Here is a 13235-nt window from a genome sequence, read left to right as displayed (position 1 = left end):
GTGACAATTCTGAAAATACAAAACCAGAGACTGTTTCTTTTGCAAGTAATATATGACTCAGTTCAGCTCTGGGAAAAGACTAACTGTTCACACCATCAGAATCCCCAAATTGATTACAAGGTGATATATGTGCTTTTTGCAGGCATTTGAAGAAGAATATAGATTGCATGCAAAATATGGTTAATTTTGCAGTCCAATGACTGCAAAACTGATGACAGATGAGAGAACTTTTTAGGTTTTCAAACAGACGAATGATTACTATAACAAAGCCAAGAGCAATGAATCACAAATTTTTCATTCGTTTAGTAGGAGTGAAGCGCAGTCAGAGCATGAGAACAGAGCCATCTATTCTTCATCATCTTCCTAGCTCATAATCAGGAACGGACAGGGTAGTCATGTAAAGTGGGGTTTAGGGTGCTGCCTAGGTTGTCATTTCCCTGCCCTTCCCCTGTGGATCCTGTAGCAGAGGGAGTCATTGCTTCTCGAAGCCCTGACTCACCGTCAGGGCAGGTGAAACCCACGCTTCTCCTATTTCCTCTGCAATAAGTGTATCAATTCAGATTATCCTAAGTGTCTCTGCAGGTCTGTCCCTCAGCATGTGGCAGAACTCTTGCCCCAGAGAAGGGCATGCTGCTGCATGGCTGTAATTCCCTGGGCGTACAATTTTGCATCTTCATTCTCCATCAGTACATCATGCACTGAAACCTAGTGTTCAGAATTAGGTAATGTCCTCTGATTAACAGTACTCCAGAGCAAAGTACTAGTAGTAATATAGTTGTGGTTTGTGTTTGTTTATTTGGGTTTTACAGTAGGCATACCAAAGTTTAATTTGCTTATATAACAAATACTCAGTAATGTAAGACCTTATTCCAGCTCTCTGCTATTAAATCTTTCCTGAGAAGCAAGGCAAGACCAGCTACATTCTGTGAGACTCATCCAGTTTGCAGATTAACAAAATGAGAATTAGTAAGACTCTGCAGTATTTACATGGTAGATCAAAGTCCTGGCTTATTTGAGAAATACTCTTACATGGCTAATGACTTCTATTCCTCTGAGATTAGACTTCTGCTTATGAAGCTGTGCTAAAGAGCAGATGATGCAGCTACTTCAGTTTGTCAAACTCCCTTCTTGACTTGAACATTAAAAGCTTCTGTACTTCAGCTGATGAACTGCAGGATCTCCGTGCAAGCTCTGAAGCTATTCTGTTATTTCAGAGCTCAGTATCATCCAATTCAATTGCTTATACAAAATAGCTGAGTGGCTTCAGTTCAATTTGTGCTGTTCATAGCAAATAAGCCACCAGAGTTGATATCTCAGCTGGAAGTGTTAATAGAGGGATATGGGCAGGAAAAATATGGCGAGTAAATTCCTGTACTGGGACAAATGCTTGCTTTAGAATTGAAGTGAAGATCGCTGGGCTGAGATGGGGCGGATCAAAACATACCGACAGTGGTCATACAGTACTTGTCCTGCAGATCAGCAGGGGACTCCAGGATTATTGCTAGATGGTAGATATGAGGGGGTAAATCCAGATCATTTATTCCAAATTGGTGTGAAATTTTGAGGTTTCAGGCTGAAGTTAGGTGAATTTCATAAACGCACTAGTTTTTCATTATGAGCATGCATATCCACAGGCTGAAACACAGGCTATGGGCACCCAGTTTGAAAATGAGAAGAATAAATTAAAGAGGAGAAAACTGATGTTGTATTTGCAGACAGTCAAGTGAATTTTATTAGGTTTTGTGGGAGCTAGAAGAGTTACATCACAAACCCCAATTAGACACAAAGGCCTCTTCTGCGTTGCCTTAATGGAAGTTGCCTGTTTATACTGCAGAAGAAGAGGTAAAATAAATGTTCTGCTATGAAGTGGTACTGGAGCATCTTCTTGATAAACCTCTGTCAATTAGCTTCGTCAGGAACTGAAGCAGTGCTACAATCATACTCAGTGTGTAGAAGTGTAGACATACATTCACACATGTGTCACATAAATAGTTTTGGACTTGGGCAGTCGGTCTCAGTTGCACTGAGATGCTTCCAGCTGCAAATATTCCTTAGAATTTAATATCCTTTCACTTCTCGACTTGGTTAAGTTTATGTGGTGACTTGAGAGTAGTTTTTCAAAACGCCATCAGTTTTCAATTAGTTACAACATGTATGTGAAGTATTACAGCAGCCAGTATCTGAAAGACGAGTGCTGTTTCTTCCTCCCCGTCCCTCCAGCTTGCTCCAGCAGTGGGGAGCATGGTGGTGTCACATTCAGCGTTGCATTGCCCTGTGCTGTGCAGGAAGGACGCCATGCCACACAGCTTTTACAAGATGCTCTGAGGTCAATGTTGGGAAACAAACAGTTTCTTTCAATCACGTCTGTTTCTCCTTTAGGCAACAGTTACCAAGGTCACGGCAATTTTGACTTCCCGCACGGGAATCCCGGTGGCACGTCTATGAATGACTTCATGCATGGGCCACAGCTGTCACATCCCCCAGACATGCCGAGCAGCATGGCAGCTCTTGACAAACCTCTCAGTCACCCCATGCAGGAATCTGTAAGTAATGGTGCTACGGACCTAGGTTTTCCTTTGTGGGGGTAAGGAGCTCTCGTCCAGCTAACGGACTTGCCTCGTGAACTGCTTTTTCTTTCTGTGGATTTCTCACTTTGGAAGTTTGTGAAATTGTGTAGTCCTGGGAAATGCCAAAAATGCCATTTTTAGTTTCTGACCTTTTTGAGTTTTCAGAGAAGTATTTCTGAGCTTTTTGAATTGTCATTTAAGCTTGTTTATCTGAAAGAGACAACCTGGCTCGGTGTGCTTGTGTTAATCATTGTGCTTTGCTCTGACACCTGAAAAAAAAAAAGTGGACTTCATTCCTTAGGGCAGCAGGGTCTGTGAATATCCATCTTCAACAGACAGCTTGTTATAACAAGACATTGACTGAGTTCAAAGCAGGGACAATATCTTCCCTGGCTTTGTCCCTGAGGGCAAAATTTGCATCAAAGCATTTTGAGAGGGAACTCCACCCAAAGTAGCATGAAAGGCACCTTTAAGCTTAAGGTGGGTATAGGGTAAGCCTGTGGATCTCAAGGAGAGATGCTGCCGCTGGTCCGAGACTGTATCAGTGTAAGAGACTAAAAAATGGAGATTCCTGAGGCCTCAGATGGAGAGGCAGAATTGTGCATTGGAAAAGCAGCTTGCTTAGAGCACTGAGTTTTATATACAGAACTTTATGTATCTCCAGAAAATGCAATACTGCAGCAGCTAGATGACAGAAAGCTGCTACCAACAGCATTTAGCTCTTAGACATGGCTAGTCATCTATTTTAACTCGGGGGCTGTGTGTATGTGTATGTATACATCCTTTGATGTTCATTTAAGTTACAGGGCAGGGACTTTATAGTGTGCTGTTACTGCACAGGAAGGATGTTTAACTTGACAAGTCATCTGTGCCATGTCTTTAGTGAATACTAGAAAGTACAATTTCAGAATGTAATGAGGAAATGTGGTAGCAGATGCTCAGCAGAAGCCTACTCAGTCAGTGTCTCCTCTAGCTGGCAGTGAGTTTTCCAAGGAGGATGGTGAGAAATAGGAAGAGAGTGGAGAGAGAGTTCTTAGTATAGCTTGGAGAGAGCCCAAGTAACAAGACTGTCTGCAAAAGAAGAGCCCAAAAACCTTAATGGCTTTACCACTTTACAGGCTAATAAAGGACAGAGCAAACATGCTGTAAACTTTAACATTAAGTTGGCAAATTCCACATACCCAGCTTGAAGTGCAGTCTGAATGCAGATAGCATCAGAACCAACTGTACAGTATTAGAAAACAGCAGTGAGGGGAAATACTACCAGCCTGAACCACTCACAGCTGCTTTCCATTGAATCGAAGCCACAGGGAGTTATCCTTTGCCTCCCATTACCTGACACCTACCTCTTGACTTTGTCAGTTAACTGCTGTACCTTTGCTGTAGTAGTTGGCCCAGTGAAATTTCTGAAATGGTCAGATATGAAGTGGTTGAATGGGGAAGTGAAGGATTTATGGCTTTCTGAAAATGGGACTGCTTACAGATGATAAAGGTGAAAGTTGCTCAAAGCTATGCCTGTTCCAGAGCTGTAAGAGTGTATTTGGGCAAATGTTAATAGACTTTTAGTTTTGTGGGGCAGTCTGTAGCAAATGTGATACTTGCTAGTATCACATAGATAATTGGCAATTAAAGTAAACTTCTGCCTTGCCTCTCCCTTATCTATGATGATGCACAAGCTGTACTGTTTGGAACAGGGACAGTTTGGAACAGCAGCGCTAAAGCAAGTTCCACCTAGTTTATGTCAATGGCTAATTTTCTCTAATGAGGATCGGTTTTCAGGTCTGTTAACACAAGGGAATTAGCTTGACCTTGTCAATGTAGCCACGTGGTCTTCAGTCCACATTTGAGGACTGTTAGTGCCACCATAGAGCTTTTTTGGTATTATAAAGTCTCTGCTTTCCTCTTTCTCTTTTTTTCCCCTTCTTCATTTTTTCTCTCTCAGAAGTGAACTGTTTGTCTGCAGCAGACACTCAGGAAAGGCAGCTTTAAAATTACTGCGTTTAGAGAAATGCATGCCATTAACACATTCCAAAATTGTGTAGCTGAATGTCTTTGGACAGACATCTCTGTACAAAAATAACTATAAGTCATATTGCATAATTGAACTAAGGTTTTAAGATGTTGCCTGTACTCTTGTCTGGCTTTCTGTCTTTCCTTTTTACACTTCTAAGGTGTATTTTGTTTTCATCTACTATTCACTTTGACTGTTTCGTGTTTACAAGGTGAATCAGGATCAGCTGTTTGGTCCTTGTAGACCCAAGATCCATCTCTAACTGGAGCTGAATGCTGCTGAGGAAGTTCCTAATTTTCCTATTATGAAAATTTATGTGGTGGCCCTTATATAATGGTAGGCAGAGAAAACGGATCCCTCTAGATGTAGTCCATAGGTTGCTCCAGGAAATGCAGATGTATTTGCCCAGTGTAGGCAGGGCTGGGTAACCAGAACTACCTTCTCTCAACACTGCTGTTGCACTCCTGTGGAAGAATTAAAAATCAAGACCTGAAACATGGCTGGAAGTAATAGCTCTTCCCTGGTGTAGTGTTGTGAGAACTGTAGAACTGATGTTGTCGGTGCAACATTGCTACAAAATGGGTGCCAGTATTGCATCACATTTGTTTTCAGAAATTGGAAACAGGTTTTAGACAAAGGTGAATTCAGAGGTACCTCTAGACAGCATGAGGAGCGGTATGTCACTGAGCAATGGATGATCGTGCTGTAGTTTCGCACACACAGTGAGGTGATGTGAGCTGATGCCACTGTAAAAAGTCATCGGTCTTGTTTCTATTTTCACTTTTTCACACCAGCACAATTGTTATTGCAGACATGAAGTGACCTGAATCCAGAGACTGATGTGATTGAAAACTAATTCAGAGCCAGGAGGAAGTTTTGCTTTGATCCATGTCAGTTCCCTGTTGAGTTCACTGAATGTCTGCAAGGATGCAGCCAATGACAAAGACGTGGGTGGGAAAAGTGGCCGAGAACAGCAGCAGGGCAGGATGACATCTTTCAATGGTTCTTCCATCTAACCCAGTAAAAGTGTTGGTAAAGTTATGACCCCATTAATGGAGAGAGATAGAAAACATTGACTTAACCTGCTGATCTCTTTTTAACTACCAGTTTTCTGCTGAGATGAAAGGAATACTGTTCTGCAGCTGTCAGGTCCCATGGCTCTACAGCTATACATCTCAGCGCTACTAGAGGTCACTGTTGGGCTTGTAAAGAGTCGTGTTGGTTTGTGCTATTAAGCTGGAGATGGAGTTGTGTCTGCTATAGGATTTTCTTTTATAGACTGTAAATATTTCAAGGTGCCAAAGTTTATGCTCCTGAAAACAACTCTGGAATTACCTGGCTATGTACGCAAAGGCAGCATTCCTAGGCTCTGTATTCATAGCGTGGGTTAGTGTTTTTAAAATAAAATTATGGGAGTTGCAGACACAAGCTGAACATGCATGAAGTCTATTGCTTAGAATGCTTTTGCACCTTGGCCAACTTATCATTAGTTTGCTCAAGGCAAATAGAAAATGTTGAAGTCCTGAGCATTTTGCTTTCTCTTAGGTTGGCTGGTGGAGTCTGTGGCCTAAGTCAGATGGATTTTGAACCTGCAATGACTGTTTAAGATCATGGTGGCCCTCAGTCTTACAATGAACAATTACTCCCTATCCAACAATTATCTCAGGGCCTAAGATAATGCCTTATCAACTAAATATTTATATATATAAAATGCTTGCATGCATAAACATAATGTAGAATTTCTAACCTGTTTGTTCTGAAATATCTCTGAGAACATACAAATGCCTCTTGGTTTAAGTAATTATTGATACAAATATGCTAGTATGACTCTTGCTTTGTGCATTCAGTGATAAATTTAAGAGACTATTAGAGATAATCCTGTTTTGTTTTGTTTTTCTGGAAATTGCTTTCCCACTTTAGCAAAACTGTCTTAAATTGCTTTCTACTTTTTGTTATTATTAAGCTTTCCTTATTTCCACACTTTCTGTTGCACATGTCCTCAGTGAATGAAGAAGGAAACAGTACTATTTGGATAGAGATCTGCTTTCACTTGGACTTTTGCAAAGTTTTTAGGCTGCAGATTCATTTACATTAAGGTGTGCTCTATAGGCAGATTTTGTACAAGTTTCCCCCTAAGGTGGCTACAATAATGCTGCAGAATACTTTTCAAGTAGTCAAACTGTGACCCTAATCGAGAGAAGAGTGTGTATCAGTACTTGTAAAAAGAGGCCCAAATGCAGTGTCACAGATAGAATCCTGCTCATTTCCACCAACCTTCATACTACCAAAGTATTGTAAAGGACACCTGTGTAGCCAAGTATTACTGTCCCAATGGATCAGTATTCAATTTCCATAAGAGTGGTGAAATGTATTTTTTTAAAAGCTTGTTTCTGTATTTTTTTATTTTGTGGGAACATTTAAATGAAGTTTTGTAATAACCTCCCTTTTGCTTTCCAAAACTGAAGATTAAGGTTAAAATAACCTTGCAGTTTACTGTGATACGAAAGGGTCAATGCTGTCATAGCATTTTGCTGGTTTCTGTTGGCTTGGCTGTATGAATTTCATGCTGCTGTTGTATGTATCTGTTCTTTTATTTCAGCTCCACTTTGTGGCAATGTGTAGCATTCCTCAAAAAATGTTTACATTTTTTGCTTCTCCATATACCCAATTAACATAAGACATCTGATTCTGAAGCATTCAGACACTTCTTTTTCATGGTGCCAAGGCCCAGAGACTCTGCTAGCATTAAATGTGCCATGCAGCAGAAGGAAGAATTGTGCTTGTGCGTTTTTGTTGCTTCTCTGTCATGTGAGGAAGACTTTTCCCCCATTCTTCCATAGTAGGGTTTGGAAAATGCATGTGGTTTGGTAGTTTATTCCCCATGGAAAACATAAGAAATACTACGCTTTTACTGGAAAACTTATCTGCAGCATAAATACAAAATAGAAGTGTGATCATTAGCTTGGTTTAAGCTCAGGCAGTTTACTTTGCAGTCAGCAGGTATGCAGCTGCCTACAGCAGCTCTGCTGATGGGTGGGGAGCTTGCGAGCTGAGCTGACTTGGGGGGTTTTTGTCAACCATCAGAACCCACGAATATGGGCAGGGAAGATCTTCCGCCCTTAAAGGGGTGTTGCATTCTGAAAAGGAGGGGAGGAGTGAGAACTGCTGCTGTTTGCAAGATGTTTGTAATGAGCTGAAGCAGGAATAGGCAGGTGGTGTCGGGAAGCTGCCCAATAAGGTAGCTGAGCAGAATGCTGTGTTTTCTCAGTTAATCAGTTTCCTGGCATAGGGATTGTTATTCAACAAATTCTCCGTTCATTCATGGAATTTTGTAGGGCAAAAGCATCTGCCTTGCTAATGCTGAGCAGCACCCAGAGGCCTCCTTCCCACCTCTTTGGGGTTCATTATTTTGCACTTTCAAGTGCAGTTTCCCACATCACAAGGAAGCAAAGCAACAGCACAAATCCAATGTGTTTATCTCTCCCTTGCAGATAACCTTCAAAAAGGTGAAACACTTCCTCTGGCATTGGGATATGGAGTTTTCCAGTTGTGCTTTTTTTATTTATTTTTGTGTGTGTGTGTTTTTTGTTTTGTTTCTGTTGTGTCTTTTTAAAATTTATTTCAGATATTTCTTTTCGTAACATGCGGTTACAGAGTCAGGCACCGCGAGCACTGTATCTTGTGGCCTCACTTTCTTTTCCTGCTTTTTTCCTCCTCCGCAGATCCCTCATCCCGGCAGCACTGATCAGTCCCATACTTCCATGCAGCAAGGTTTGCACGTCCCTCACCCCAGCAGCCAGTCAGGGCAGCCATTACATCACAGCGGGCCTCCTACCCAGCAGTCCCGGCAGCCGCCCCCGGCCGCTTCTAGCAACCATCCACACAGTGACCTGACCTTTAATCCCTCCTCAGCCTTAGAGGGTCAGGCTGGTGGACAGGGAGCACCTGACATGCCGGAGCCCTCGCTGGATGTAAGTCTGTGTCATACTCTCATCTGCCTTGCCATAGCGTGTGCTTCGCATCGTGGTGGGAGGGCGGGGAGGGTGTGGGGATAGGGAGCTGCTTCCACAGCACATGCCATCCTTTCATGCTTTGGTACATGGGCACAGGCGCTGCAGCTGAGGTGACAGGGCGCTCCTGGCTTGCTGGAGAACATTTATGCTTTGAACAGATCTGTGGCCTGCGAGCCATGGCCTCTTCTAGCACCAAGGCAGCCATTTCTTCAAACAGCAGTTCAGGTACCAGGCCTGGGAGCCCTCTCCTCCCTTCTCCCTCACCGCTGGACCAGGGCTCCTGTGTGTTCATCTAGAACCTGAAGCCATCACAGTGCCTGAATAAGAGGAAGGACGCAGCTGTGTGTGGTTCTGACTCTGGCAGAGCTGTGCCAAGCAAGCTGCAATGGCCATTGGGAGGGGAATTTGTGCTGGCTCACCCCATGGCACTGTCCCTGCTTCCTGTGGCCAAAACCAGGCTGTGCCTATCCATACCCACCCGTGCGGGTAGCTCAGCAGCACAAGTTCTTCCCAATGCACCACGTAGGAAAACACACAACAAGGGCATCTTCTGCCTCCTTGGCCACTGCGGGAGGCAGTTCACAACAAAGATAAACCTAGTTGTAAGGCCAAAAGTAATCTTCTGTCTCATACCATGCATTCAGTGGAGTCAGAAGGGAGTTATCTGAAGTATCTCTCTGGTCAACCACCTACCTGTCAAAATTTAAATTTCTAACACTAGGATGGGATTTTTGTTTTGAGTCATGCATTCCCATGTGTGCTGCTTCTGTCTGTTCCAAAGTCTGCTGCTGCACAGTGTAATTTCTGTGCCTCAGATTTATATCTGTAGTTACTGTTGCGGTATACTGATGTCTTCCCTGTAACACACGAGCACTGTGCTGGCAGGTAGCTTTGCAGAGAGGAGGGATGGAAGCTCCAGTTACAGGAACACTGCTCAGTGGACTAACTTCTCTCTGAACCAGACTGCTGCTGTTTCACACGACACAGTCCTGTGCACATCCTTTGGGAATGATAGTTCATGTGGCAGTTAGAGGTTGGAACCCTTAAAGACCCCGATGAGCAATATTAATAGGTGAAATTAAAATGTCATTTTTTTTCTTCAAATACTTAAGCAACATAAAGTATGTTGTTATGGGTCAGGCACTCATTCCTTGGTGAAAGGCAAAGTAGAAAAACCTGTATATTTATCACAGTACCGTGGTTATCACTGATGGAGGCATGCTGGATTCTTAATGGGAGGCTGAAATGATCTTAGCTAAATGAGAAGGCAAGGGCTGTACAGTGTGGGGAGTATAGTTCTTTGAAACATCTGTGAGCTCAGTCATGTTAAAGTGGATTATTTTAGTGGGTTTAACTTTCAGTGGCTGTGTTGTGGATCCACACTGCATAAAGTCCCATGGAGCAAACCAAACAGGGGGCTGCACTGTGGGCAGCTTGGTCCACTCCCCACTGACACAGCCACATTAAGTCTTTAGGACTTCAGTGTGATGGAGTCTAAGGTTTAACCTGGGTTAAAGGATGTACCTCATATAGATATAGGCACAGATACAGGTGATCTACATTTGTACCTCAGACAGAGGGACAAGACTCAAATGACTGGTTAGACTTCTCAGATATTCACTTCAGGAGCACTGGGTGCATGTCTCCAAATCCTGCCCCTAAGTCTAGCATGTTCCTGTAGCTTCTGCCCCCATCCCTCACAGCCCCCACTGCTCCCCTGCCTCTTACCTCTGCTCCAGCACAGCACCCCCAAGGCCCAGCAAATCCTTCCTGAGGTCTCTGGGTTTCACAGCAGCTGGGCAGGCACAGGTTGTGCTGCCTGGCCCCTCTGACCAAGGCAAGCTGAGGTCACCCCCAAAACTTCATCTTCAGAGATACTCAGCATATTGTTTAAAACTTTCACCTTTCTAAAGAAATTTTTTTTAATCCCTGTATACAAGAGTGAGTCTCAGAGATGTGCTAAATTTGTAAGAATTTAATTGTAAAATCGTAGGAGAAATTAAACCGTTTTTCACTTTTGTCACATTTGGTGGGGTCGCAGTTTTCTTTTGGGCTTCTGTACTAGGTATTCATCAAAAAATGTGATAGCAGGTGAAATACACTTAGAAGCCTTACCTCTTCAGTACTATGACAATACTGGGAGATTCTGTTTATGTCAACTTGACGTTGCATTTTTTTCAAAATGCTTAGGAAGTAATAAACTTTTCCCGTACTTCATGTTTAGTTTATTGAAAAATACATTTATCCATATAACATTAGAAGATGAAGCTGCATTTGCACAGGAGTAGTAGAAGCATATAAATATAATATTTGCATGCTAAATGTGATGCAGTCAAGCTTTTAGTTTATAGTATTTGAAAACATGAACAACTTAACATTAATTTCTTATACCTATTACATTTGTTAAAGCAGTCCGTATTTTTCTGTCTTCGCTTCATCACGATGCTGAATATAAAGGGAGTTTATTCCAAACTCTTCCCTGCTGTTTTTTATATATGACACTTTTACTTTTGACCAGGACATGACAAGATGCAGAATAAAGTGGAAAACATTCCCTGATGTACAACCTAGGGGTTACAATTTGCTTGTTAAGCTGTTAGATCAAAAAGAATCCAAGTGATGGTTGGAAAAACTAAGTTTCCTATTTGAAACACAGCATTAATAAAAATATAAGTAAGAGCCCCACAACTGTTCCTTTTGATACTTTAAAACATTGTGGAGATCGGTGCATTTTCTGTTGGACACAGGGTGTTATGCACCTGACCCTTTAAGAGGTCTGCAATTGCATGTAATGCTGCAGTTGAGTAAGTCCTTCAAACCACCATAAACTGTCACTGCCCTGGAAGGGGAAAGGACTCGCCCACCTGCCTTGCCACTTCTCTCCCCATACTCCTCCTCAGTTGGTTTTTTAAATCTTTTTTTTTATCTGTTTCTTTCTGAGCTAATGTTAACCTGGGGTGAGTTAACCCTCTGGTCACTGCCCCAGAGCTTACGGCAGTGCACAGAGACATAAGGGGGTGGCTGAGGGGTGAGGAAAGGACAGGGCTGCCTCTTCCTATGGGGATGGAGGCTTCAGGTGATCGTCACACTGACACATGCGAGTCAGACCAGTCTTTGTTGATCTACTTTAAAGCTTAAATATGTATTACTCAAATTGCATGTTTCAAGTTTTTATTCAGTTTTATATGAAATGAACATACATAATGAGCATTTATCAAGAAGTGTTTGTCAGCATCACTAGCCACAAAATACGCTTTGTTTATTGATGAACTTTGTGATGGGGAGGTTGATTGAGAAACCCTGATTTAGATGGTAATGTAATTCATAGGTGAAAACTGAGTAATACAGGTTTTCACAACCAAGTGGATACCGCATCATCTTAGGGTAGTAGGTTTGTGTCACTGCCTTCCGATTTTTTTGGATATATACATATGAAAGCCAGTTTCCAGGAATGTGTGGTGTTGAATCCCTTTTTTCCTCAATTATGTTTCTGTTATCTGTAATTTTCATTTTGCCTTTATATTTTATAGCTGCTTCCAGAACTCACAAATCCAGATGAGCTGCTTTCCTACCTGGATCCTCCTGATTTGCCAAGCAATAGCAATGATGACCTTCTGTCTCTCTTTGAGAACAACTGAAACTATATGTATTCCCCCCATGCCTTTCACTTGTTCACATGTGTGTGGCTGCACAGCGAGGAATCTTAACACTCCTTTTCCACAAGAGAAGAAAACAAACTCACAACTTGATCCAATGGTGCACTCCCTGCTTTCTTCATCTGAGAACTGCTTTTGTCAGCTTCAAAGACTGCGAAAGTGATGGGAGAAAAACACAAAAATTAAATCCATGCAGTAATCTCCGAGTCTGCTGTGCTACAGGTGACTGAGAAGCATAGACAGTTGTGCAGCTATTGGAAACCCCATTTGTTGTTCATCCTCGAGAGAGAGAGTTCTGTGATAAACATAGTGTGAAGTATCTTGGCAAAACCGAATCTTGGCAAGGGAAGAAAAGGCAACAAAATGGAACTGTCTTTAACTGACCCGTCTCAGAGTGTCCTTTCAACGTGTGTTCTTCCATTTTTTGGAACTTTATCTCCCTCCGTCCCACCTCCCCTCTGCCCCGCTCCAACCACAGGTTTGCGTTGGAGCGATTGTCCTGGCCACACACAAAAAGAAAAACAGAAACATGTACAAAGCTCAAAAAAAGCACAAATCCTCCAGTCAGATGGCAAAGATAGGGAAGACATCCAGGCCCATCAGGAGATAGAAGTTTAGCTAATGTGACTTCACTAACGGGGTCCTGAGCATCTCCAGGCTGCAGCCATGCGTGTTGGTATTTCTGCAAGTGCAGGAGTCTTAACCACCTCTTTGCAGAGGATTCCTGTGGCCAAACACACAGATTGGAAACACCCAGAGGAAAAAAAAAATGTTTGCAATGTTTAGGGGTTTTTTTGTGGTTTTGGTTTCAAATCGGTACCGGTTGCGGCTGCATTAACACCCAGCTGTTGAGATTGCTGTAATAGGTCTTTTTGCCATGTATGCCATATGAAATGGAAAAGAGAGGGAGAGGGATGCAAACCAAACTGTTCCTGATTATTGCCTACAGCCTGCGGTGCCCCGAGCGTTGGTGTCACTGTCTATACTG

General features: G+C 42.6%; 1 protein-coding gene across 1 annotated transcript in view; it reads left to right on the top strand.

The window, feature by feature from the left end:
• LOC104539757 (zinc finger MIZ domain-containing protein 1-like) overlaps nt 1-12528 on the top strand; it is a gene marked incomplete at its 5' end in the record, with an annotated part of 33338 nt that extends 20810 nt beyond the window's left edge. Inside the window, 3 exon segments of the mRNA XM_010183363.1 lie at nt 2380-2543; nt 8301-8549; nt 12122-12528. Of these exon segments, the coding sequence (XP_010181665.1) occupies nt 2380-2543; nt 8301-8549; nt 12122-12229 (521 nt within the window).
• Nucleotides 12529-13235: the final 707 nt, after the last annotated feature.

This window comes from Mesitornis unicolor, unplaced genomic scaffold (genome assembly GCF_000695765.1).
Source record: "Mesitornis unicolor isolate BGI_N332 unplaced genomic scaffold, ASM69576v1 scaffold41450, whole genome shotgun sequence".
In the NCBI taxonomy this organism is placed as follows: domain Eukaryota; kingdom Metazoa; phylum Chordata; class Aves; order Mesitornithiformes; family Mesitornithidae; genus Mesitornis; species Mesitornis unicolor.
This window is presented reverse-complemented; position numbering and strand designations above follow the sequence as displayed.